The sequence below is a fragment of the Phalacrocorax carbo genome, unplaced genomic scaffold, assembly GCF_963921805.1.
Source record: "Phalacrocorax carbo unplaced genomic scaffold, bPhaCar2.1 SCAFFOLD_36, whole genome shotgun sequence".
NCBI lineage: Eukaryota > Metazoa > Chordata > Aves > Suliformes > Phalacrocoracidae > Phalacrocorax > Phalacrocorax carbo.
In genome coordinates this window covers 615,649-642,561 of record NW_026990495.1, presented here as the reverse complement: position 1 = coordinate 642,561, position 26,913 = coordinate 615,649, and the positions used below count along the sequence as shown (strand labels likewise).

The window sequence follows — 26,913 nt, the reverse complement described above, 5'->3', positions numbered from 1 at the left end:
ATCTTCTGGATCCATAGCATTTGTGTTCCTCTTGCCACCCACGCCTGGAGGAATGACTCTGTGTGTTAGTGTGTCCTGCACACTACTGCTCATCTCACAGGAGGCCTGGCGTTGCCAGGAAATGTTCCTTCTCTCTTTGTTAGCTTCCCTGAAGCACTGAACATCCTGGGGCTGGTCCATAGAGGCATCAAAACCTCAGCTTCCCAAGTCTTCTGGCTAGGAGTGATAGATACCCACCAGGTGCTGCCTTGTCCCATTCCGTCAGGATTTCTGTTAGGATTTCTGATGACGGCTGGGAAGATTTGCTTGTCTCAGCTTTATACACTGCTCTTTGAGGACCTTAACGGAAAGTATAAAGTTAAATTCCTCACAAATAAAATCTTGAAAAGGAGTGCTTAGTCTGGGAAGCCGGTCAAGAGTGACTACTCACCCCTGCCATGCCAGGTGAGCTCCAGCACAGGATCCTGGCCAGAAGCTGGAAGAGCCCTCCCTGTACCCACACCTGCAACCAAACACCCACGAGAAGTTGCCATCATACATTGGTACATTCGCTGTCGGAACTGAATAGCAGAATGTTTAAGGGGATCGCATAACGACATGGCACACGCGGCCTGTATTGTTGCACCTGCAAGAGATGCCTCGCTCACATCTGGGCTTTGAGCTGGCAGCTCTCAAAGGAAGTAAAAAGCCATGACGTACCCATGCGATCTCCCAGCGCGTCAGCCCGGGAACCCAGCCAGGAAGCTGGATCTCCATCGCCTCCAGCCACGTCTGTAAACACAGAACAGAGACGCTCCCATGAAATATTTCAATGTCCTTCTTCAGAGCTGACCGGCAGTGAGTGCAGTTCAAACGTGGGATTGCTCCACGGCACTCGTCTCTCCCTTCCACTCAAGAGCGTCATGCCCCGGGCTGTGGGCTGGGTCTGTGTGTCCCACAGGGCTTCACCCAAGGAGAGCACTGCAGGGCTGGAGCAGGAATGCTCCCGTCTTCCTCAGCAGGCATCTCCCAAGGACGAACGTCCCCGAGGCTGAAAGCCAGAACGCGGTTGGGGAGCGGCAGAGCCACGGCCCTGGGCACGACTGTGGCCAGCCTGGAGAAGCGCTCCCTTGGGCTATTGCCTGGCCCCTGAGTTGCCGCTCCGGCCTCGATGCCCACCTACCTAATCCCCGCACTTTCCATGGAGCAGTCCCGACGTGCCAGGCTTGCAGGGTCACCAGGAGCAGGATAAGGAGGAGGTGGGCAGGGGCCGCAGCCCCCCGCGCCTGCACCATGCCGCTGCTGCTGCTGCTGCTGCTGCCACGGCTGGCACTGCTGGAGCAGTGCCTGCGGCACAGATTTTCACACCATGGCGTGACACGGCGGGTCTGTGACCTCACAGCACAGCCACACCCCCATGGCCACACCCTGGGACACCTCCCCCCCAAGCACCGCCCCCGGCATGCCCCACCCCCACACGTCACCTCGGGGGGGCGGGGCTCCCAGAGCCTGCCCCATCCTGCCCCCCTGGCAGGGCCGTGTGCCACGGCGGCCCCTCACCCCATGGCCCTGGCTGGGCATCGCGGCCGGCTCTCTGCAGCGCTGGGGCGGCGGCGCAGCCGGGAGCTGCCCTCTCCAGTGCCGGACCCGCGTTTCCTGGTGCAGGTGGGGGCTGAGGGGCAACGCCGAGGCCAGGCGGTGCCAGCGTGGGGAACGCTGGTCCTGTGCCGTGGGGCTTCTCTTGGGAGCTGCCCTGGTGTGGGAGCGTTGCTGCGGCACGCTGCCCCAGGGACCCACGCGAGGGCTGTGAGGAGCAGCTGTGACGCCCGCTGAGTCCGAGTGCAGCAAAATTCACCAACCCAGGCTCATCCTGATGTGGTTAAGTGGAAAACACTGCTTTTTGGCTTGGAAAGGTTCCTGGCCTAATCACTCCCACAACAGACAGACTTGGCTACGCCTCTTTGTGAGTTGTGGATCTGCTTTGTCAAATGGGTCACAAGACAGAAAAAAAACCCCTTTTCACAAAAAGCCAGCCCAGCTTCACTCAGCAGGGCAGCCTTTTGCCTGCGTACACCGGGGCAGTTCCCTCTCGCGCAGGACAAAACACTTGCGAACGCAGCATCCCTGCCACACAGAGCCGTTGCCAGTAATTACTGAGTCTGCAAAGTGTTGCTGTTCCTGCTTCTACAGACGTGTGGAGGGAGCAGAAGTGGAGAAGGGTGGCCCTAACTTTGGAGGCAGTGGTTCCTGTGGGAGTGCACAGGCGCTGGGGTCAGCCGCTGGGCAGACTGGGTGATACGGGGTGCTCAGCACAGGAGGAGGAACGCTGGGAGGAGGTGCTCGTAAAGCCCAGCAAGGCAGCCTGTGAATACAGGGGAAGCCTTTGCTGCCTGGCTCCCGCACCCTTCAGTGGCAGCTGCAGAGCAGAGGTGTGATAAGCCCGGCTTTGTGCTCTGTCCTTGGTGTCCTCCGACATGCTCTGAGAAGATCCTCATGAGTCAGACTCCACATCGGCCTTAATGATCGGATTCATGGCCTTTAGCCAGAACAAGTTTAGCTGTTTTCCAAAGGTGTTCGTCCCCTTTGTTGCAGTCTGCAAAGCTTAACCACTTTCCCTTTGCATGACCACACTGTTAACCCTGACCTTGGTTGTACTTCTTCCTAATTTATGGAGCCACCCAGTCCTGTGAAAATATCATTTTCCAAGAAAGCAATGAAGTCAGTACTTTGGTATTTTAAAAAACCAAGCAGCACGTTTTGTCCTGATACCTGACAGCAGCTTCAAAAGAAGCTACGGCCGCCTCTAATTGGAGCAACATAGCTAAGTTTGCAATACTTGGAATCCTTGACGAATAAGGTAGTCTGCCTGCTTTCTAAAACTACAAATGGCGTTTTAGAGGGTTCTTATATTTGCTGACTTACGGTGTCAGTTTTGGCAGCCCAGATGGGACGCTGCTTCTGAGTCTCGACGGATCCGTGGGATCGCAGGACCTCCAGCCAGAACCGAGGGATTCTCGGGGAGAATCTCTGAGCCCTGGACTGAAGAGCTCGAAGCAAGACCCCGGGCCAGTTTTAAGGCACTCTTCCAACTTGGTTTGGTTTGGTTGCCTGCCCATAAGACGCAGCAAAAGCTACGCAGGTTTGGGTGTAAAGGTACCTACGGCGTTAGAGTCCCCAGTTTGGTAATCCCAAACAAAAGTTTGGATAACCCCCAGGTTTGGAACGTGGTGCGAGTCCCCAGAGTTTAAGGTGTGGGTCAGGGTCCCACTGAAAGGGGTTGGAGTCCCCGTTTTGGTTAATTGTCTTGACCGGTCTCTGAATTTTGGTTTGGTTATCAGAAGTACAGATTTGGTGTTGCATGTTTGGATCAGAGAGTTGTTTTGCATAATAATATTCTATTAATACACTATATCCTCTCTTATTCTGGTGGGCTGCACCTTGAATATTGTGTTCAGTTTTGGGCCCCTCAGGGCAAGAGGGACATCGAGGTGCTGGAGCGTGTCCAGAGAAGGCAACAAAGCTGGTGAAGGGTCTAGAGAGCAAGTCTTATGAGGAGAGGCTGAGGGAACTGAGGTTGTTTAGCCTGGAGGAGAGGAGGCTGAGGGCAGACCTTATCACTCTCTGCAACTACCTGAAAGGAGGTTGTAGCGAGGTGGGGGTTGGTCTCTTCTCCCAGGTCACTAGCAACAGAACGAGAGGAAATGGCTTCAAGCTGCATCAGGGGAGGTTTGGGTTGGATATTAGGAAAAATTTCTCTACTGAAAGCGTGCTCAGGCATTGGCACAGGCTGCCCAGAGAGGTGGGGGAGTCACCATCCCTGGAGGTATTTAAAAGACGTGTAGGCGTGGCACTTCAGGGCACGGTTTAGGAGACTTGGTAGTGTTGGGTTGGCGGTTGGACTTGATGATCCTAGAGGTCTTTTCCAACCTGAATGACTCTATGATTCTATATAAATAATACTTTAATTGATTTTTAATTAATTCTTTTTAACAGTGAGTCAGAGGGAAGTGTTTCAAGAATAGCTGCGCTGGTGGAGAAAACTCGCAGCCGGCAGGGAGCTGCATGGCAAGCCCTGCTGAGGCAAGCGGTCAGGAATGAGGGTCAGGTTGTGGTGAAAGTGCCTTTTTCAATCGCAGACGAATATAACTGGAAAACAGCCACCGGTAGCTGTAGGGATGATCCTGATCGTGTGGCTAACACTTCTGAAGGTGATGATTAAACCTTAGGACCCAGACTGGAAGGATGCTGAAGCCATCCTGCAAGTATTATTTGGTAATACAGAAAGGGAAATGATTCATAAAGTGGCAAGAATGCAGGTTGAGGGTCAGGTGGCATCAGGGTATTGCAAGGACGGGGAGAACAACACTTTCCCTTAGTAGATCCTGACTGGGACCCTAATGATAATGGAGATAAATTGTTATTAAAGCTATATCAGAGGCTGGTTTTGTTTGGTATCAGAAATACTACACCAAAAGCTATAAATTGGTTAAAAGTGATCTGAAATCAAGCAAGGTAGAAAAGAGTCTCTGACTGATTTCCTAAATAAATTGCAAGAGGCTGCCCGAAGTACACGACCCTTGACCCCGAGTCAGAAGAAGGGAGAGGCCAGTTAGCGACTTTGTTTACTGGGCTGTCTGCTGATGATATTCAGAGAGGGTTGTGAAAGACACAGGGAGCAGATGCTAGAAAAATTAGAAGCCAAGATAAAATTTAAAAATGGGGAGGTGGAAGTAATAATACCTGAGTCTAAATTTGTCCAAGCATCACTATTTTTATTGCAGGAAATTGAACAGGTGGAAAAGAAAATCCCAGCTGAAGTCAAAAATGCAGTGATATCCCTTGCCTGGGCAGGAGAGGTACCGGGGAAATCAAAGAGAGCTGAACCTGTAAGGATAGACCTTGAGCTAGGATTGTCACCAGGAAGAATTAAAGAATATCCTTTAAAACTAGAAGAGAGAATTGGCCTAGTACCAACAATTCAGAAATTTTGGAAATACAAGTTACTGGTAGGATGTGAGTCAATGAATCAGACAGCACAAGACATACACCCAGTGGTTGCAAACCTGCACACATCACTAACTACCCTCGCTAGGGAATAAGGCAGGTTTACAGCTTTAGATTTAAAAGATGCCTTTTTCTGCATACCCCTTGGCTCTGAAAGCCAGGAACTTTGTGCTTCTGAGTGGGGAAATCCTGAAACAGGGCAAAGGACACAATAGGCTTGGACTGTTCTACCGCAAGGTTTGGAGGACAGCCCGACCATTTTTGGAAATCAGCTAGCAAAAGAACGGGAAATCTGGAGGAAAGAAATCGGACAGGGAACTGTACCACAATATGTAGAAGACACCTTAAATTGCAGCAGAGACTCAAGAACAATGTTTTCCTCTGCCAATAAGCCTTTTTAATTTCTTGGGAATTAGTGGATACCGTGTATCAAAAGGAAAGGCACCGATTGTCCAAGAAACAGTCATCTGCCTGGGCTTTGAAATTCTAACAGGGAAGAGGCGACTAGGAAAGGGATGAGAAGAAGCTATTTGCCGCCTCCCCGAGCCACATACACCAAGAGAATTGCGAGCATTTCTTGGCATGGTGGGACGGTGACACCCGTGGATTGTGAGTTATGGACTGGTGGTAAAACCTCCATAGGAATTACTAAAGCACTCCCAAAGAGGGAGCCCTGAATGGAGAAGTGACAGCAGAGCTGTGTTCAGACCATTGAAATGGGCTCTGATGAGAGCACCCGCCCGGGCACCGCCAGACCTGACTTGTCACTTGTGAGCGGCAAGGAGTGGCACGAGCTGAGTGAAGGAGAAAGGTTACTTTCTGGACAGGTTCTAAGTACGCTTTTGGAGTTGTGTATGTGCATAGAGCCGTTTGGAAAGAAAGAGGGCTCTTATCAGCACAAGGAACTGAAATCAAGCATGCAGCGCAAATACAAGGATTACTAGAGAGCATCCAAAACCCGCCGGCAGTTGCAATAATGCATTGCAAAGCCCACCGAACAGGAAAGACCCCACCAGAAACAGGTAATCAACTGGCAGATAAAGCTGCCAAGGAGGCTGCAGAAACAGGCATCGTGGCATTATTACCAGAAAAAGAAATAACTCTACCTGAGACACCACCTAAATATGAGAATAAAGATGCCAATAATAAAGACCTGACAGGCACCGGAACAAACGGACGGGTGGGCTATAACACACACACAGGGCAAGTAGTAATCCTGCCCTTATTAATGAAAGAAATTGCTAGGCATGAACATAATAACGTACATTGGGGAACTGAAATTTGAGTAAAGCATTTCTGGAAAATAGTTATAAGCCAGGCAATGACAGAAATTATGGAAAGATGAGAAATTTGGTGTAAAAATAAGCCAACTGGAGCAGCAGTTTTCCTGGAGAAACCCCGCTCAGTGATTGTTTTTCCTTGCAGCTCACATACCCGTGCCTCTAGGGTCGAGGTAGGTTTTCCATCCCACTTCTTCATGTCCTCTCCGTGGTCACGCAGGTAAAACCACAGGGTGGTCCGTGGCGTGTATCCTTTCTCCTGAGCAAAGGGACGCTTACTCCTAATGGCTGAGATACCGGTCCCTACTGGTGGGGAGCAGGTCATATCTTCTTTGAGTTGCTGGACCTCTCGGGACAGTCTCTCAACAGCAGCGATGAGCGAGGAAGAGAGATTTGCTTCATACTCCCGGAGTTTACCCATCACCTCCGCCACCGTTGGTGTCTCATCACCTTTCCAGGAGACCACTGCCAATGAGTTCCCATGCGTCGCTGGTGCGCTCCGTACCTTTTATTTGCATGTGCAAAAGGAGATGTGCATCCTTCTATTTGCGTGCCTCTGCATTACCGTCTCAGTTCACTGAGGCCCAATTAGCTATTCTCAGTAACATCCTCTGCTAATACCCGTTACGCATGTTGTGCACACAAGTTTGCCATCAGGAATGCACGAAGGGGACAGAACAAGCAGAACTCGGCAACGTTTGCATGGAAGCAGTGAAGCCAAGGTCAAGCAGCTTTCTAGACAATGAAGACATGAAGAAGGTCTGACACCCAAAACATGAAGGTGTCGTTTTCTAAAATGACAGAAAAGAAGTGAAACAGTCAAGTTCTAATAGGTTTCCATTCTAGGCACTTCTAACACTGTGTTTTAATGTAGTGGCAATCCTTCAGAAGGGCAATGATTTCAGGCAACTGATTTCAGAAACTGATTTCAGAAAAGGAAACTCACCGAGCACGACCTACGACGGCAAACCAAACTCCAAATGAAGCTTCTTGTCCCTAATTCTCAAATTTGTCTTACTAACATTCAAAAGAAAACCCTGCTCAAATGCCTAACAAGCCTCTGAACGGTAGAGTCAAAATTCAGCTACTGAACTGTAACAGCTGCCAGAAAACTGAAGCTGACATCAGGTCATCCAATTTGAATGTAGGAGTCTACATCAGGGGAATCGGAATAAAGATGTTAACATAAACCATTGGCAGTGTTATACGCGAGTTCTCTCAAGAAGTGGGGACGGTCTGTCTCTCTGAGGAGGATGCCTTCTCCAGACGTAAGCAAAGTACGTGGCACATCATTCACCCTGACAGAGGAAGGAACAAGAAGACAGTTCATTTGGCAAAATGTTTCTCTGTTCTCTGTTGAATTCTTCATTACTGCTTAGGGACCCTCCCACGCTTTAGGATGTTTCATTGTGAACGTCTGTGCCCTTTTGGTTGTGTCAGCCACTGAAGCTGCCTTTGAGGGTATCAATTCTTGTCATAATTCTGAAGCCGGCTTCATCGCTAACCTCAATCCACATCCAACAGAAGCTCACGTGTGCCTTGCACTTGAATAGTTTCTGAATAAAGGCTAATTAGAAACCATCAGAAAAATGACAGGTATTTCTCCATGCCTCGCACTTCATGAAAAGGACACAGAAAGGGGCTTTTTTGCTGTTGTTTTTGGAATTTGGTTTTGGGTGGTTATTTTTTGGGGGGGTGGGGAGGGTATTGTTTGTTTGTTTTTAACAAGTTTTTAGAAGGCACGCTCTTCAGAAACATGACACAAGTGGAGAAAATCCAAAGGTGCTCTTATTAGATTTTGACACGCTGTTGATAGAGGATGGCACCACGAAAGAGGGGGAAGTTGCCTCTTCAGGACTAAGTCAAGCTAATAAACAGAAAGAGCCTAGAAAGGTGACGCAAGTGTCTTCTTTGTAACACCAGACCTAAGTTAAGGCCAGTAAGAAGAGAGGGAAGGTGAATGACGCACCCAAACAAAAGGCTATGAAAATTATCACTGCCGCAGGCTCAAAGATATGGTCAGAGCATAACCGAATCTGTAAAGCCAGAGATGCATATCTAATTCTTGCAAGATCATGAAAGACACCGTAGGAGTTTGAACTGTGTATACGGACAAGGAAAGATAAAGTTATTGCCTTGAGACCTTGCGGGTGTAGGAACCTAGTAGCTACAGAGAGGACAAAATGGACAGGCAGATCATAGACTCATAGAATCATTTAGGTTGGAAAAGACCCTTAAGATCATCGAGCCCAACTGTGAACCTAATACTGCCAAGTCCACCATTAAACCACGTCCCAAAGTACCACGTCTGCATGTCTTTTAAATACCTCCAGGGAAACCGCGTAAGCTCCTACCAGCTCCTGCTCTCATCTTGTCAGAGACTCAGGGGTGAAATATCCCTCCGCTCCTTCACCAAGCGCAGCCAACAGCAAAACGGCACGGCGAACGTGGAATGCACATGGGCAATGCGTTTAGGATCACAAATTACTACAGCGTCAGCCAACTACTTTGAGACCTACAGAGACTCCAGCAGGATTGTGTTGAGCCTCCGAGACCACCATTTTCTAAGTACACATTTACTGAAATACTGTCTTTCCAAATACAGCAGCCAGTCAAATCGTCTCCCCTACAATGCAGAAATTGATAACACCTCTTTCTCCCCGACTTTCCTAAACTTTCAGAGCTCTAAAATGAACTGGCATGAGACAATACATTCTCATACGACCTGATATGTTCCATTTAACTCACTGGTGCATTAATGGTAAGAGTCTGAGGAGTGCTTAGGGGGAGACCCTACCGCTGAGTCACGAGGTTCAGACAGGACCCCCTTGCTTTCTGAACTCCTGCTCAGAGAGGAGTCTAGGTGCGGCTAAGTCCAGTCTTAGTCTCAGACTTGGTCAACGGTTTACTTTCTAAGGGTTGTAGAAGTGACCGCTCATCAGAGTATTTGTTGTTAGTAACCAGTTTGCCAGATGCCCCAGCCGGTGGCGTTCAATGAGAACGATCACGGCTAGATTAATGAGCAGTACAATTTATTAAAGCAACAGATACACAGGTTCTTTGGGTTACCGGTGATAGGATTGCTGGTTACAAGACACACACAAATACTAAGAAGATGAGTAACGCTGCTAGGCTACAAACGGCTTAAGCAGGTATGAAGCATTGGAGATTTAAAGTGAAGCTATAGAGAGGTTTCTAAGTTTTCCCGGGGAAACAGATGGGATACCCAGATGTTTTGGTCTTACCCAAAGGCGATCCAGTAGGGGGGGAAGGAGGCTCAGCCCGTCAACTGGTCCCAGAAGTCAGAGTGGTATGCGATGGTATCTTCCCCAAAACCCTCTTTCTCTTCACACATTTTATACTATTTTTTACCTTTCAGGTGGAGCTGAGTGACTCTAGTCATGCATACCTTTATCATGACTGTGTAGAATTTCCTCACTTTACTTTTAAAAGGATAGACTAGAAGAAATTCAAAGTGCATGCCCAGTGAGGGGTGGTTGCACCTTAGAGGCGAGTAACTTTGGGGATGGAGGTGTGTTTTGGTATTATACCGAATGACCAAAGTTCACCAAAAGGACAGCATTTTGTCAAAAGTCTGATGGACTGTTGGCCCAGGGTGGCAAATATGCAGCGTGCCAGCTCCAGGGTACCTCCAGTTCCCATTTATCACTGAGCCTGGCCACGATGGCCCCGCACCGCTCCACCCTCCGGCCAACTCCTCTTACAGTCAGTACGCCAAGTTCTCCTGGCTTTGCCGACATCTATGGTTACAAGGGAACTGCCATGGAATGGATTCCTCACATAGCAGCTGCACTTCACCCTGGCAGCTTCTTCAATGCTGCACCATCTCTAAAAATATTGGTTTAATTTCTAAGTCACCTCCAGCAATTATTCCACACAGATCTATGGAACATTCCAGGCATAAGGCTCCCCTTTTTGTCTGTATGGTCCTAAGGGCTGAATGGTTCATGTCCACCCATCCTATTAATTTGAAGGCTCTATTGGCATTTCCAGTTCCCGGCCCCTACAGAGTGAGTAAGCTTGTCAACAGCTTTGCTCTCCAAGCACAGGCAGGGCTCTCCCTTCAGACTAGCGACAAACCCTTCTTGGTGCAAGGGCGGTATCCTTCCTTTCTTCAGTGAAAACTCATCACGTAGATGCCTGTCCTTGTACCACTGAGAATTCAACACGACAGACACCCGGGACAGCTGGTTTCAGGTAGCGGGTGGGCTTTGAGTGCATAGCCAACAGTGGGGCTTGTTTGCCTCTGCTGCTGTAGTTTGCCCCGTGGCAATGGCCAAATGATGGGCTGAATATGTATAATCCCTATTCCACCACAGGCTTATAAGCAAGGCTACCGTATTAAAACCTACGCTTCCCACGCACCATTAACAGGAGAAGCAAAGAGACACCGAGAGCAACAATAACCATCCCTTGGATATAGAGGACAGCCCTGAACTCAGAAGGGTTTCCTGGCTCTGGAAACCCAGAAGGCACTGAAAGATCTAGAGCAAGAAGTCGTGGAAGCTCCCGCGTTAGCCCTGCCAGGCTACAACAATCAGTTTCTATCAGATTTCCCTGAACAGGAGGGACAGCCGGTTGGCCCCAAAAGGTCAGCAAGGCGCAGCATGTTCCTCAGGAGAACTAGACCTCGTAACTCAGGGCCCGATTTCATGGACTGAGGCTGTTGCAGCAGCAGCTGTGGTGGTGGAGAAAGCAAGAAATAGTGTCCTGGGGCACCTCCTAAGGCTAAGGGTTCATTCCTTACTTCCTTGTCCTCCCCTCCAGAGTTCAAGCAAGTGCGGATGTGCCACTATGGGGAATTACGTTGGGTTATGGCAATAACCGTACATGGTCATTGCCTTCTTTGGCGGAACCTTCCATAAATGCAACAAGATACACTCAAACCGCTGCCTCTCCCCCAGGCTGTCTTGCCCTGTCTCTCTGCCGACAGGAGGGAGCAGTGGGTGGTGTCAGCCTGGGGGGGTGACAGGAGGGAGAGCGGGCGGTGAGAGGCGTGGGGGTGAGAGGACATGGGGCGGTGATGGGCCCAGGGCTGTTGGGAGAGCCAGCGCGGGCCCCGGGGCTGATGGGAGGTGACGCTGGGTGGCGAAGGCCCAGGGGGTGGCGGGAGGGACAGCGCAGACCTCGGGGTGTGACAGGACACCGGGCAGCGACAGACCTGGGGGGTGACAGGACACCAGGCAGTGACAGACCTGGGGGTGACAGGACAGCAGGCTGCTGGAACCCCCTCCCCTAAGGGCCACTCGGCATTAGGGCAACGAGGGCGGGGCTGCCACACCCACATGATGCAGGACTTTCTTCATAATGTGCTGAGCATATAAGAGGACCATGACACCGCGTGCTGCAGTAGGCGCCATCCCAGAGCAGGCACCGCCTGGCCCCGACCATGTCCTGTGTCCACTACAAGTTCTTCTCCAGGCTGAACTATGATACGGTCACCTTCAGCGGCCTCCACATCACCCTGCGCGACCTCAAGCGCCAGATCATGGGCCGCGAGAAGCTGAAGGCGACCAGGAGCGACCTGCAGATCTCCAACGCCCAGACCAAAGAAGGTGCGTGGGGGCGGCGGGCGCGGGGCCTCGGGGACCAGTGCGGAGCTGCACCCCGGCGGGGAGCTGCATTGCAGGGGGGAGCAGCACCCCAGTAGGGAGTTGCACCCCAGCGGGGACCTGCACCACTGCGGAAAGCGACAACCCGCAGGGGCCCTGCACCACCTGCCCCGGCGCCCCCAGGGGCCCTGGCACCACCTGCCAGACGGTGGGCTGGCCCCGCTGGTAGGTGACGGTGTGGAGCCGGGCAGGCTCACCGGACACCGGCAGCCCTGGGGCAGAGGGCAGCACACAGGCACTGACCGGTGGCGGCATGGCCGTGGTGGTGAAGCGCATGTCGGACACCTCCGATGCCGTCGGCAGCTGCAGAGGGAACCTCTCTGTTGGGGGAAGCAAAGAGGGGTGGTGGGGTGAGCTACTGGTGGGCAGAGCCCCTTGGGGGGTTACCCGGAGGGCAGGAGCACCACGAGGAGCAGGAGCTGCTGCTGTACCTGCCATGGCGGCGGGTCAGTGTGGGGTTTGTTTGGGGCAAAGAGTGTTCTGGGGTTCTGTCCCCATGGCGATCATTCCACCAGCACCTGCCTCAGCCAGCCCTGCCAGGGTTTCATTTCTCATGCCACAGCAACTGCCCGTCTCAATGACGTCCCATCCTGCTGATGGTTGCCTGTCCTCAATGCTCATTTCTCAACCCGGTGAGGGTTTCCCATCCCCACGGTAACTTTTCATAATGGAGATCTAGTAACAGAAGCAATGCTAACCTAAGCGAAAAGAAAACAGGGTTTTAAATATCAGTGGAATATCTGCCCATGGAGTCATGTTCTGCAAAGGCAGAAGTCCCTTCAAAAAGCCTGTGCCTCCTTTTAATTTGATCTGCATTTGTTGAGTGTGTTGAGACGATAAAAGTCGGTGTTACCTATAAAAGGTTGCTTTTCTCTCTGTAAAGGGATTCTCTGAAGTGCTGTGTAATGACATACTGATATACGTTCTTACAACCTGACTACTGCTTTTTTCTGTACTGATGTTGTTTTCAGAATACACAGATGATGACGCCCTGATTCCGAGGAACTCCTCGGTAATTGTCAGAAGGATCCCTGCTGGAGGAGTTAAAGCTACCAGCAGAACCTCTGTTACGTGAGTATCCGTAAAGCGGTGTAGTCTTTGCTAGGGGGTTCAGTGAGGTCACTGGTTTAATGGATATTAGTTTACCAGTGGCGTTCCAACTGCATCTCCCTTGTTAAAGCGGCTGTTAGTTTTTGTTGTTCTGGGGTAGGTTTCAATGGACCTGTCCCAAAGCAGACTGACCTTTTTAGGCCTGCTGGGACATGGGCTTCAGGCTCCAACAACGGTAACTTCTAAGATGATTCTGTTGGGTTTGTTCTTGGGCTTGATTGTTCTGAGACCCGAGCTGTAGATGCTGTTTCCTCCAGGTGGAGAGATGCCTTATGCTACGGGCTTGCTTGTATTGCTTTCAGAGTAAAGACAGATACGCACCGTAGTGTACGCTTAGAATTTGTTCCCATCCCAGAGGAGCCCGATTGTCAGTGTTTGGCTATTTCCTGCATTTGCGGGAGGAGGCAGGATATGGCAGGTACTCTGAGGCCCCAGATCTGGGGTGTATTGGTTGAGATTACAGCTACTCAAACGTGATCCTGCCTACAGGATTGTTGTGGTCATTTTGGGATTTGGGATTTTTTTTTAGTTGCACTGAATGTGAGAATTTGAGAATGAGAACAGTTTATGTGTATGAATAGATGGCCACATTCACTAGATTATCCGAACAATGTCCTGATGGGCAGGTTTTATAACCTGTTTCACTGCTTGATGTGGGGCACAAGTGCTCTATTTTAAGCTCTGATCACCTTCCTTTCTTTCTCCTTCCAGAAGTCGAACGGAGCCAGTGAGCAGAACACCAAAAGCAGTATGTAAAAGCACAGGGTCACACCTTTTTCTGCACACTGCACTGAATTCTGAACAACGTAGCCTTGTATGAAATTTTCCAAACAGTAGCTTCATATAATTTCTTCCAGTAAAACATAGCCTATGCTGCAAAGACAATGGATTTGATTCAGCATAGTAAGAACTGCGTAATGCCATCATTTGCACAGTTCTCATGGGACTATTGGTATTTGTGCCCAGTCACGCATTGTATTTCATCCTGAATATGCGAGGCTATTTCCTGAATGGCTTTGTGTTGTACAGATAAGGTACGATTGGTTATAGGCGATGTAGGTTCAAGGTTTGCACAACTGGACGTGGTGCCGTGCTCTCCATCTGTCTGTCTACAGCTAGTAACGTGTCTGTTGGCGTAGCTGCTTGTGCGCTTTGTGTTTCTTGCAATGAAAATGCTCCGGAGTGTATTTTTGCCATTTTCACCTTGTATCACTTAGCTTCTGTTTTTGCTTGCTTTGCCCAACGGTTTTTGAAAACGTTCATAAAAAACACCGAGAAACCATTGTTGTTAAACTTGGTACTGTTTCTGACTTTGACGTGGGGGTTCAAACAAAAACTAAAACTGACATACGCCCTACGTTCTGAGGACAGTTCTGGGCAGCTAAACGAGTCCTTTCCGTGCCTTTGAATACCTGGGTATTTGTTCCTGGAACTGTTTATTTGCAGTGATATTGTTTGGGCTCCTCCAAGTACATGAATGTCTTTAATAGATTGCCCTGAATGTAAATATCGTTGCTACACAAAGTGGTATTCTAAAGTTCTGCATTTGCTCTTCCCGCTTTCTCTGATGCAGCAGCTTCATCTAATAGCTTGTCTGCAAATGAAAATACCTGAAACCCAGTGTACAAATTTGGCGCAAGGTTAGAGCCTGGGGCCTTTGTGGGGCATTTTTCATCAGGCTGGAAAACACTGTCCTTCTGCTGCTGAAATATAAATAAGTAACAGAAGGAAATGCTTGACTGGTAATAGCCTGGATTTTGATTTAGTCTTCTGTTCAGTTGCTTTAGTTCTCTTTAGTTTCTGATTAGTCTTCCGTTTGAAATGGCAGTTCATACATTGACTGTTGATTCTGGATTTTGGATTGTTTGGGGGTTGTTGGTTGTCGAGTCGTGTCCCCGCCCCTCCCCAGTTCTTCTGCAGTATTGCCTTAGGGTGGCAAACAAGTTTCATGGAGATGTTGGTTCTAACTGACTGGTTGGAGGGACTGGCAGGAAATACTTCAGTAGAAATATAAAGGAAACAAAAAAAGACCCAGGGCTGGAGGGCCGTGGAAGGTGGCCGTTGGGCAAACGTGCTGAACAGTACATCAGTTACCCTTCCTGACCCATTTGACAAGGTTCCCTCTCTGAGATACTCTGGAGCAACAAGCTGATCTCAAGCGGGTCTGGTTAGTCTAGTTTCTTCTCATTAACCGCACGGGCACTCTTAAGCTGGCGTAGCTTTGCACTTTGCCTTGAGCAAATGCAAATGACACGAGGTCGGAAATGCCTCTTGCAGTCACACTCGGAGCGCATCGTGCAGACTTTCAGACTACGGTAGAGGTTAACTATTGCTATGTTTGGACTGTACAACTTGAATATGTGTTTAATTTTTTGTGAACAGATGGATGACTCCTCTGCATCTGCTTCTCTGTCCCAGCTTATTCAGGTATATCTATATTCTTACCAAATACTTCAAAAAAAAAAAAAAAGTGTTTGCTTCATATTTTTAAATCTTGCACTGTGATCCAGAGCTGTATAACTGTTGTAATGCGAACAGTGCTTTACTTTAATTCTTAATAATGTCAAGTATTTATGTTAACTTTAAAATGTGTGTATGCTTTGATCCTCTCCTGTAAAGAGCAGTTGCCACTTTGGGGAGAGAGAAGGGGAGAACCTTACCAGCACCAACGACACGTTGCACTAGTGCTCATCTTCAAGACACAAAGGAGAAGCACTTCAGAGGCTGTTTGCCCTTTTTCATACATTCCGTTAGTTCTGCTTTGGGGAGGAGCGCTATTTTTACAGAAGCATGTCACTGGCTGTAAGGGACGGACATTCCAGGGGGTGTGGAGCAGCCAAATTAGAGGCGTGCCTGGAACACGGACAATTGCAGGGCTATTTCTGAATTTCTAGTCCTCAGAGCTGCAGATCCATTCTTTGACCGCTGCACAATTTCATCAGCTGTCGCATAGATACAGTGGGCAACACAATCTGATTTCCTTGAACGCAGACTGTGTACGCTGTGATTATGTCCCTAACCATGTCTAGGAACACACCCATGCCTGTGTGTGGCATGCTGGCGGAGGTGACCTTCTGGAACTCCTGCCACGCTGCGTTTTGCTGTGGAGCTGCTGGCGGTTTTTGCCCGGGAATGTGTAACTTTGGCTGGGAAAGCACTAGTCATTGCGCCTTGTGAGAAGGCGTAGTGCTAGCCAATTCAGTGCCTGGGCTTTAAAGTTACAAAGATCAGAGAAGGCAGGGCGTAATGCAGAGGAGCTTGTTCTTTCTTCTGAAAAGAAAGGCTGGAGTTCATTCCCAAGACAGAGAAAGCTCTCCCCACTAGCCACTTCTTCCCTCTCTCACCACAGACATGAAATTGTGGACATGTGGCAAAAATATTGGAAAAAATAATTCATTTGGAAGGTAGCCACCAGAAGAAACTGGTCTGCATTAGTGCTGTCCCTAAACGTGTCCTTGGTTCTGTAAACTTAGGTGAAGTTTTACTCTAAAATGTGAGAAGCCGTCCAAGAGGTGCACACATTGAAGCTTTTGAGAACATTGAAGTATTTCAGAACAATACAGGAACAACACCTCAGAGCAGCTCAAAACTGTGACTTACTCTACCCTCTTTAGCGCAGACTGGCTCAGCAGGGAGTCAATGTGTTGTAAAAAGTCCTCTGGTTTATTACTGCTATGTACGAAATGCCATATTTGAACTTTCGCCTATCCCTAGAAATGTTTTGTGGGTTTTGGATGTGTCTTGTACATCTCTTGGGTTCAAGCAAATCAGTCAAGTGTCTGTGAAGTTTTCTGTCACGGTTAATGGAAATGATTTCATAGGTGTCGATCTGCATTATGTTACAGTTGAGGAAAAACTGTGTATAGGAAACAACCATTTAATAAAATGCTGAAATGAGTTGGTTGCTCTTGCGAAGGAATGCACCTAAAAGCAAAGACAGGAGTGGCTGATCTGAAGGCTTGGTGCTGGACGGTCCAAAGAATGTACAGTCCCTCCCTTAGACCCTGCTGGTATCTGCACTAGTGTGTAATTAAAACGTTTGAACAAATAGTACTTCAAAAACCAAGAAATCAGCTGGTTTCCTTCATATGAAGATCTAGTTCTGCGTAAGGCTTGTATTACAATTTGCATGGTAAAAGGACACGGCCAGCTGGAGAAACCTGCAGGTTTTGCTTACCGTAGTTAGCTCACTTAACACGAAGAAGTTAGCAGGGGCTCTAAAGTGTTTCTAACGTGTGTGTCGACTAACGGCCTGTTACACAGACTGCCAGTCTGGCTGAAGCCAGCGCTTCCGAAGAAGACAAAATAAAAGCGATGATGATACAGTCTTGCCGTGCATATGATCCAATCAAGTAAGTGTTGATAACGCCAGATCTGTTCCCCAACGATTACGGAGGAATGCTAGAGATGGTTGCTTTAACAAGAGAGACACATGCACCCCTTTTTCTTTTTCTCCCAAAAACCTTCTAGTTACATGAAGAACAGCCTGGGTCTACCTCCGCCATCATATACTTGCTTTCGTTGTGGAAAACCTGGCCACTATATAAAGAACTGCCCAACAAACGGGGTAAGGTTGGGGGGGGACTTCTGGTGTTACTTTGGTTTTGTTTTTTACCTTGGCAGTGAGGTAACAGACACATGAACACGCATATTAAGACGTGTTTCTCTTGGGGTGAAATAGAGAGGTTACATGGCAAAGTTGCAAAGCCCTTCAAAATTCAAGGGACACCTGCAATTATCAAGGCAAAATTTTCTTTTTTCCAGGCCACCACAACAAACATAGCCAGAGATCTTTCTCTGTCAACTTTCATGCATATTTTTCTGTATTTCAATATGACTGGAAATTTATTTTGGGTTTGAACCCTTTCTAAAGACAGTTCTCAGTTTTTAGTATTTCGTACAAAACCAGGATGTTTCTGCTGGCCCCATCTATTGGATATCTGCCTGGTGTAATGACACAAGCCTCTGGCTGAGCGTCCCTGCCATTTAACAACAATCACGGAGATGTCGTTTTAAGTGTGGGTCTTGAGATACGCCTGCATTTCTTTTCCTACCAGGACAAGACTTTTGAGCCTGTTCCCAGAATTAGGAGGAGCACGGGCATTCCAAGGAGTTTCATGGTGGAGGTGAAAGATCCCAACACAAAGGGTGCTATGCTGACCAGCACGGGAAAATATGCCATACCAATTATTAATGCGTAAGTATGGGACTAACGGGACTGACCCAGGAGCGAAGGAGAGGAACCGCGCGTCAATGCCTGGGCGGCAATGCAGCCGAGTGGGCCAGCACCTCTAGTTACGGGGGAGGAAGCACTGGCATTGCATCTTAACCTTAACACCCGTGATACTTTCTAATCCCAAGGCCCTAAAATAGGACGCTCCTCCTGTTCATGCCCCTGGAAGCTGCTTAAACTTGTGGCGTGCTAAGAATCAGTATTTCTGCAAAAGGTTTCCGAGGTGTTTGCAGTGGAGTCGTTCTCTTTGAAAGCGCGTTTTGCTTCTGTCCGATGCTGCAAAGGCTCCTTGCAAAAGTTAACAAGTTGCTGTGGGAGTGAGGTTTCCTCCCCCTCTGACTTTTATCACCTCCCCTGTGTGAAAGAGGCTGCAGTTTTCCTGTTGCTATAAACTAAGAAAATACTACTGTGTGCTGACAAGAGCGGCTGCTCTAAAATGCACTCGGTGGCACTTCTGGTGTTCTGCCATGGACCTCCTTTTGTAGAAGCTCTAACATAGACTTCTTCCATTTCCAAAACTTCATTACTCGGAGACTGACTTGATCCTCAGCCTGCCATTTACTTTTACCCTCTGGCAACGGAGAGGTGGGATTCATTTCACACGATTTCTAGCTGTCAAAGAATTATTTGCCTAGTCTGAGCTGATTTCTCCATTGACCCAATGAATGGGAGAGGTCTGCAGCAGGAAAATTGTTCCCCCTCCCTCTTCTCATCCTGTGGCTGTAGAAAAGGACTTTCAACTAGCGGCCTACGTTTTAGAAGGCTAATGTGGAGTGAGAAGAATTCCACCTGTTCTCTTCCCCTGAGAAAAGCCAAAGCTTGTAAAAGTTCTCCTTGACCCACCTTTAACTTTTTGCTCTCTCCTTCCCCACCCCGCTCCAGGGAAGCTTATGCCAGAGGAAAGAAGGAAAAGCCTCCCTTTCTACCAGAAGAGCCGGCCTCCTCCTCCCCCTCCGATGAGCCTATTCCAGATGAGCTCCTGTGTCCCCTTTGTAAAGATATAATGACCGACGCAGCTGTTATTCCCTGCTGTGGAAACAGTTATTGTGACGAATGTAAGTGTGACCCCATGGCTGTTAATTCAAAACATCACCTCTGATCCTCTGAAAGCAGAAACAGGAGATCAGGAAATTACTGTGTCACCGGTTCTATGTAGTACTTAAGCCCAGCCTGAATAGGAAAGGACTCTTCTCCTATAAAGGGCAAAAGAAAGGCCGAAAGCTTTTTCCTCCTTTTTATGTATCTCGTTAAATCCCCTTCGCACGTGGAAGGACGAGTATGAGAAGAGGGCGTAACTGCGCCGGTGATGACACTATTAGATAGCAAATGCATTTCGTTTGGCCACAGCCCTTTCCCTCCTACAAAATTACAGAGCCAACGCTGGTGACTTCCTGTGGTCTGCAGCAATCGGGTAGTTGGGCATTTAATGCACATTCTCCTCCACGGGAGAGTTGGCTGAAACCTTCAGAACTCAAACCCGCTAACGGGTTTTTGAGGTCTCTTTTATTCACTAGCCCTGAGGTTGGTGACTTCTCACTGTACTAGAGAGTGGAAAAAAGGTGAGCCAAGACATCAAGACACCGCCTACTCCACACCTCCAGATGTTACAGGAGTGAAACATCAGGGCTGTACCGTTATTGGCTGCATACTAGAAAATTATTAGGCTACTGAACTTGAGCTTCATGTTCCCAATTCAAGATCATCTTCACCCATTAATCATATACATGGTTTTCTAACTGATGAGAACCCAAAAAACGTCCTTAGTTTGGCTAAAATCTATTTTGACGACTCTAATTGCACACAGGTATTAGAACAGCGTTACTGGATTCTGAGGATCATACCTGCCCAACGTGTCATCAGAGCGATGTTTCTCCTGATGCTTTAGCTGCCAACAAGATCCTACGCCAGGTAACGTGATGGCTTTTCCGTGAACTGCTTGTAAGAGAAGTCTATTCCTGAAAAGCTGAAAGGGAAGAAAACATGAATCGGCAGCTCCTGAAGCAGGGCTAAATTGGACAAGGCTACATTTATTTACTCCTCCAGTGCATGATCCCTTGTTACAGAAGCTTACAACTCCTTAGAGACAGTCTGGCAAATTCAGGTCACAGTTTTAACATGATTGCCTCCCTTTCAAATTCGGTGTTGGCACTGAAGTGCTTTAAATACAGACACCCTGAGTTACCAGTCATTAATGCCGGCGCTTAATGCGATGTGTTCCTACCCCTGCCTGCTGATTTATTTTAGGATTGATAGCATTTACAGGAATAGGCGAGTGATGTTCCTCTGTGGAGCCTTTTGTTTGTGTGCCTCCTGAAGTTTCCTATCCCCTTTTTGTCCGTGTTTTTCTGCCTCTAGGCTGTGAACAACTTCGAAAATGGAACTGGCTACCCTCGGCAGCAGCAGCCGCAGCAGCCGCCACCGCCACCACCTCCACCACCACTCCTGACTGTCGGGCCTCCCGCCGCGCTGGTGACGGCCGCTAACCTTTCTAAACCTTCCTCTCAGCCAATCAGCGGGTTGTTGGAGGAGAAGGTTAGTTTGATTTCAGCATAGGCACTGATCCTTGTCTTTTAGCAGAGCTTCGTTTCCAACTCTTTCCAACCGTTTTTTGCCAAGGGCCGTCAGGTTCCGCTACTAAGACAAGCAGCACTGCCGAGTCGTCTGGGCCCCCAAGGACAATCAATACCCACAACGGGTAAGTAACGCTAACTTTAGAATTCCTTTAAAAGTCTTATCTTCAGATAAACTGAATGGGATTTTTTTCTTTTTCCCTCCCCACTGCAACAGGTCATCCAGTGAGAGCCACTACAATTCGCTCAGCAGGTGGCGGATCAGGCTGCGAACTGTAAGTGTCCCACAGAAATTCAATGCATTACTACCGGTAACTGTACTACTACTCCTGGTTAAAGGAGGCCGTAACACGTAACTCCTGCAACAGCTGATTTGCAATGAATAAGTACGCACAGGTAGTTGTGGAGAACACAAGCGGTAATTAATTTTGAAATGGCTTACTTTGAATTGCCTTTAACAAAGGGATCTGTGCTTGCACTAAGATTATTTAAAATAAAACATCAGCACAGGACTGAAAAGGGGACTGCCAAAAACCAACACTTTCTCAGGAAACCGTAATCACATACGAAAATTAAATATAATTATAGGATCAAGTGGAAAGCCAGGCTAGAAGCTTGGAAGCAGAAACTTTACATGCTAACAAGTTCTTCAATTTGCAGCAGCATCATTACATAAACACATGGAGAGAGGATAAAAAAAAAAAACAAACCAAACCAAACAAAGCATACCAAATTTGAGAGGAAAAAAGTTGGGGATGTGACTCTTTTTTCTTTCTTTTTCTGTGTGGTTTTTTTTCAGGTCCAAGTCTCCCTGCAGTGCTTCATCTTACTGTAGAAGTTCGTATACCTACACCAAGTCAAGATCCAGTTCTTCCCCCACTCACTCCTACTCTCGATCATTCAATCGTTCCCAGTCTCGTTCCTCCCCGCGATCGCCGCCGTATCCAAGAAGAGGCAAAGGGAAGAGTCGTAACTATCGCTCCAGGTCAAGGTCACGCGGCTCTCACCATTCAAGGCTAAGGTCACCCCCGCACAGAAGATACCATTCACGGTCAAGGTCTCCGGTGTTTAGGGGCCAGTCTCCAACTAAACGGACTCTACCTCAAGGGGAAGGAGAAAGGGAGTGTTTTAACAGGTCCAGAGAGGTTCCACCATATGATAGGAAAGCTTACGAGGGCAGATCCCGTGACTGGAGGGATCCATTTGAAAAGGAAAGATACAGAGAACGGCGAGGGAACTCTAGGCACCGGAGTGAGAAGTTTTACAAGGGCTATGCTGTTGGCTGTCAACCTCCACCTCCACAAAACAGAGAGGACTTTTCTCCAGGTAGGTTTGGTCCACCTGGCACCAGACGAGAGAATTTGCCATGTGCTCAGGGACGTAGGCAGGATTATCCTGCTGGGCAGAGGCACAGAAACCATCATAGAGCTGGAAATTGCCCTGAAAAACCATGTGGAAGGGAGAGCCGTGGCATCAAAGATCCTGAAACATCAAAAAAGAAAGAGGTGGAAAAACCACTGGGAGACAAGAAAGGCAATAAAGATAAAAAGCACCGGAATGAAGGATTTCCAAATGCTGAGTTGTTGGAAGGTGCGAGAAAACCAAGAGAGGCAGCTGCAGCAGAAGGTGTTACAGCGGAGTCTGTCTTCAGGCTCCCAAGCAGAGACGATGCCACCCCTGTGAGAAATGAGCCTATGGAAACAGAGTCTAGTGCTTTCAGACTGGGGTCTGAAAAGGAGGAAGAAGAGAAGGATAAGCCAAAAGCAAAGACTGACAAGGCCAAGCGGAAAGTAGAAGTGGCTCTTCCTCCTAAGACGGACAATACAGTAAAACCAGCTGAAGGTTCCAACGAGAAGGTGGACACGGGTCGTGACAAATGTCCTCGACTGGAACCTCCTGCGAAAAAGGCAAAGGAGGACTAGCCAAAGTCAGGCAGTGTTAAAACACCTTCCTCTTGAAAGGATGAGGGTGTTTTGATGCTGTCCTGCAGCGAGTAGTTGCTAGTTGGGAGGATAGAAGGGGAGTGCCTTATCAGCCAAGTTAGAGCCATTTCTGGAATACGGGCAATTGCATGGCTATTGTTCTCTTTGTTTACTCGCACCTGTATAAACACAAATCGCATGTTCATCAATAAAGTTAACACTCTTTTAGCCTCGTGTGTTCCCTGGCATGTCTGTGTTACATTTCTAACTAGCGTCTCACCATGAGCTCACAGAGATGTCTCAAAAATGATTAGGAAAAATGTGGGGATTGATAAGTCAGATTTCCTTTAAAAGGCAAGCCTAAACTTTGCCCCAAGAGAATTGACGGAAGCAGGAGATCATTCCCAAGAAATAGGGCACATCGATCACATCTCCCTTTCAGGCTGCTGCACTGACCCAGAGGGTAAAATTCCTACACCTCCCCAGCAAGAATCACAGTGACAGAGGGATCCTGGTGGGAGGGGGGTATTTGTGACATTAGAAGGAGTATTAAACCACTCCCATTTTTAATCTCTTCAGGACTATACGATGTCAAACCACCATCTGTAATCACTAGTCATAAATCTCTGCACACTAGTATCTTCAAAGTGGGATGCATATTGTTTGTTTAAAAGACACAAGTTTTTTTACTTTTCAATTCAAGTTTAAAACCTGCAAGCTTACCCCATGCTTCATTTTCCCTCTGGTTGCAAGGTAGGTCATCCAAACAAAGGCCCACCAGAAGTAGATGACCAACACCTGTAGCCACTGCGTTTATTGTATTTCCTACAGTTATTGACCTGAGTTCACTTCAACTGCAATGGTGCATTCTAATATTCCAGCGTACCAATTGCCATTTCCTATGTAGAAGCCATTAACTCAAAGAAAACATAGAAAATCAGTTATATGCAAGAAACTTCCTGGACTTACGTACAAAAGACAAAACTCAGTCTTGTCCTCCCACTGCTCACAGCCCATCAGCAGTGGGACAGGCTTTTAGAAAGTGTTGAAGGGAGATACTAGCTTAGTAAAAGTAAAAGTAAAAGTCACCAGTCCTCATTTAGAATCAAAATAGCAACCAGGGAGAGCAAAAAAGTTTTAAATGCACACCAGCACTTCCGTGAATGCGAACACAAATTTTAAAAGCCACCCGAAAACAACAGCAGCCTGTTTGACAAAAAACTAACTCCTGCTGAGGAGAAGCGCACGCTGCTCTGGAACACGCAAAGCCGTCTGCGTGCAGCTTTATTACAAGGTCTTTAGCAAGACAGACCTTTCAGCACCTGCAACCCCTCCCAGGACAACCCCGACTGCGAGGGCAGAGGTACAGGCACATGGGGACGCCTGTACTAAAGCTCTACAACAAAAGAACACAGGCTGTCCTTCAGCCTCCGTGCAAAATGCAACACAGGGACAACAGGGAGCTTTACAGCAACAACAAAGTTTTACACAACAATAAAACAGAGAAGGGAGCATCACAAGGTATCCCTTTTTTCCTACATTGTTTTTTTCCCCCCAGAGGTGGGGAAAATACCCAAACCCCTAAGCCCCAAAGTTTTCTCCTCTCCCATATCAAGCACTTGCTGTGACTGCGCTGCCTGGCAGTCTACTACAGAATTTACCTTTCCTCTTGGCTACAAGAGCTCTCATCTTAGAAGTGCCCACAGTAACCTAGACAACTTTATATTGTTTCCGACTGCCTGGAAATCAAATTAAATTTCCAACCTTCTCTGCTACTCAAAGTGCTACCAAAGCGTTTTGATTTTTCAAATTCTTGCTGCTCCAAGTCTGGACAACCCTTACGAGCAAAGCAGAAATACTGCCCATACCGTGCTGCAGAATTAGCCACAGTTCAAGTGTTGCTCAAACTTCCTTTTAAGATTTACTTTTTGTTGTACAACTGGCTCCAAATCAACCTTTTCCATTTTTGCATACCATCTTCCAAAAAGGTTTCCTGGTTTTCATGCTTCAGTTTTCCCTGTAGAAGCTCCTGAAACCGCCTATTTTCCCACGGCGCTCGGCACTGGCTTTGCATATTCTCCTAGGCCACTGCCCACTCATTCTGGGAATGAACACAGGAAACCTGTCTCAGCTCACTGAATCGGAATGCTACCCTTCTGCCTCATACAAACCAGGAAGGTCCGTGAAAATACCGTTCCAGAGTTCTGAAACATGCAACCATCCATTATAAACCAATTTAATACCATTAATGTTTTCAATTCAGATTTGCTTTTACAAGAATCCATTACAAATGATACTCCATTAACAGTTTCAGTTTCCTGCTGCGTGTCACATGCATATCCAGAGGGCAATCAGAGATGCTTCCACCAAAAAAAACCCACAAACCAAGAAGAACAACACAATCCCGGCCCCCCAATTCTTTCTAAGCCTGAATTTGGCATTTTTAATCTCATTCCTTTACTCTCTGAATGACTACGCATCTACTTGTACACTAAAAGGCAGTCAGACAGCCATGATAAATACCCTGTATTAATCCACCAACGGCTTGACACCTTGCACCAGAGTTCCTCTAAGTCAGTCCTAACCTGTTGTGCTGGTTTTGGCTGAGAAGGGGTTAATTCTCCTCACTGTGGGGGTCGCCTACCTTTCCAGCTTCCCGCGCTCTGCCACGTGTTGGGGGGGGGGCTGGGAGGGTCGGGGCCGTGGTGGGGGCGGCTGACCCCGACTGGCCAATGGCAGGTTCATTCCATACCACGTGACACCATGACCAGTATATTGAGGGGGGGCCGTGGCAGCGCGGGAGCAGCGCGGCGTCGGGTCGGCGGGCGGCTGCAGCGCGTGCGGTTCATTTCGGCGGTTCGTTCCCCCTCTCCCCTCCCTTCCCCCCTCCCCCGGGGCTTTGCGCCTCTCGTTGTTCTCCTTTACATTGCATTTCTGTTGTTGTTTCTTTGAATTTTAGTTATTAAACTGTTCTTATCCCGCCCCACGAGCGTTACCCCTCTGATTCTCTCCCCCATCTACCGGTGGGGGAGGGAGCGAGCGACTGTGTGGGGTTGAGCTGCCGGCTAAACCACGACACCTATACAACTTAGTTGCCCACAGACAACAGACCCACATGGAAAATAGTCCAGAAATTAAGGTGCTCATTAAAGCCTTAAAACAGGAGTGACAAAAACTGCAGAGTGGGGTTAAGATTCGACCTGCATTTTACTTTTAAAAAGAATCAGTGTGAAAATCAGAGAAACGCTCAGGCAGATTAAAAACCTATATTAGGTAATGTATAAATGTGGAAGGAGGAGTTACAGAATAAATTCAAAACATATGGGCAGTGGCCAAGTGCCAGATTTATCTACCTGAGTTTGCTTACCCTTACTCCCACTCACCACTTGGAAGTTAACAGCCCAACGAGCAATACCTGTGCCCTGTCTGTGCTGCTCTAACTCATCTCAGAACAGCAAAATGATAGGAAGCAACATGAAAGCAACAGACCAAGCATGCTTGTACTCAAGAGCACTCATCAGGGCAGATTTAATTACCTTGTTCAAATAGCACTGCTTTCTTCACGGAGTCTCAGAAGGAAGATATTAAATGTAGTATCTGATGCACACCATAGATTTCATTACCCTTTACATGAAAAACAGACAAAACCAACACGCATCAGCATTTGACACTAGAGCCGCTTTACCCAGCTACCTCCTAGGGTTATTCTCCAACACGACTATTCTTGCATTCAGGAGTTGCAGTCCCTGTCTAACGTGGCTAAGCTAGCAAAAGTTCCTCAAGTCCGTTCTGTCTGAAATTACGCTCTTTTTTACACTTGCTTGGCGTACCTGGACAGAGGGGCGCAGGCGCTGAGTGTCTCAGTGCAGAGCACACACGCAGCCTTCCTGACAGAGGCAGACCCTAGTTAAGACAACGCTCCTGGCGCACCCACAGCAGCATACGGCAGCGAAGGTGTGCCTTGAATGATTTGTTAACCAAATCACCATCAGACCCCTTCTTTCCCAGAGCAGCCCCCCATGCACTGTGGATGACCACACGCTGCAGCCAGTGGATGTCAAAGAAAGCGTACCCCCCTTGATCAACAAGGCTGGCAACGGGCAACAACAGGCGAGGAGAAGGCTGAGGTACTCAACCACTTTGTTGCCTCAGTCTTCACTGGCAACCTCTCTTCCCACACCT

General features: G+C 48.1%; 1 protein-coding gene across 1 annotated transcript; it reads left to right on the top strand.

Annotated features, from left to right (window-relative positions):
• Window positions 1-11,650: 11,650 nt before the first annotated feature.
• LOC135311292 (E3 ubiquitin-protein ligase RBBP6-like) lies at window positions 11,651-22,767 on the top strand. Its single transcript, XM_064440417.1, is given in 12 exon segments — window positions 11,651-11,839; window positions 12,868-12,967; window positions 13,718-13,754; window positions 15,389-15,433; window positions 17,270-17,358; window positions 17,477-17,573; window positions 18,064-18,203; window positions 19,122-19,294; window positions 20,044-20,147; window positions 20,595-20,771; window positions 21,027-21,034; window positions 21,609-22,767. Coding segments are annotated over 12 exon segments (2,295 nt in total). The 5' UTR covers window positions 11,651-11,673.
• Window positions 22,768-26,913: the final 4,146 nt, after the last annotated feature.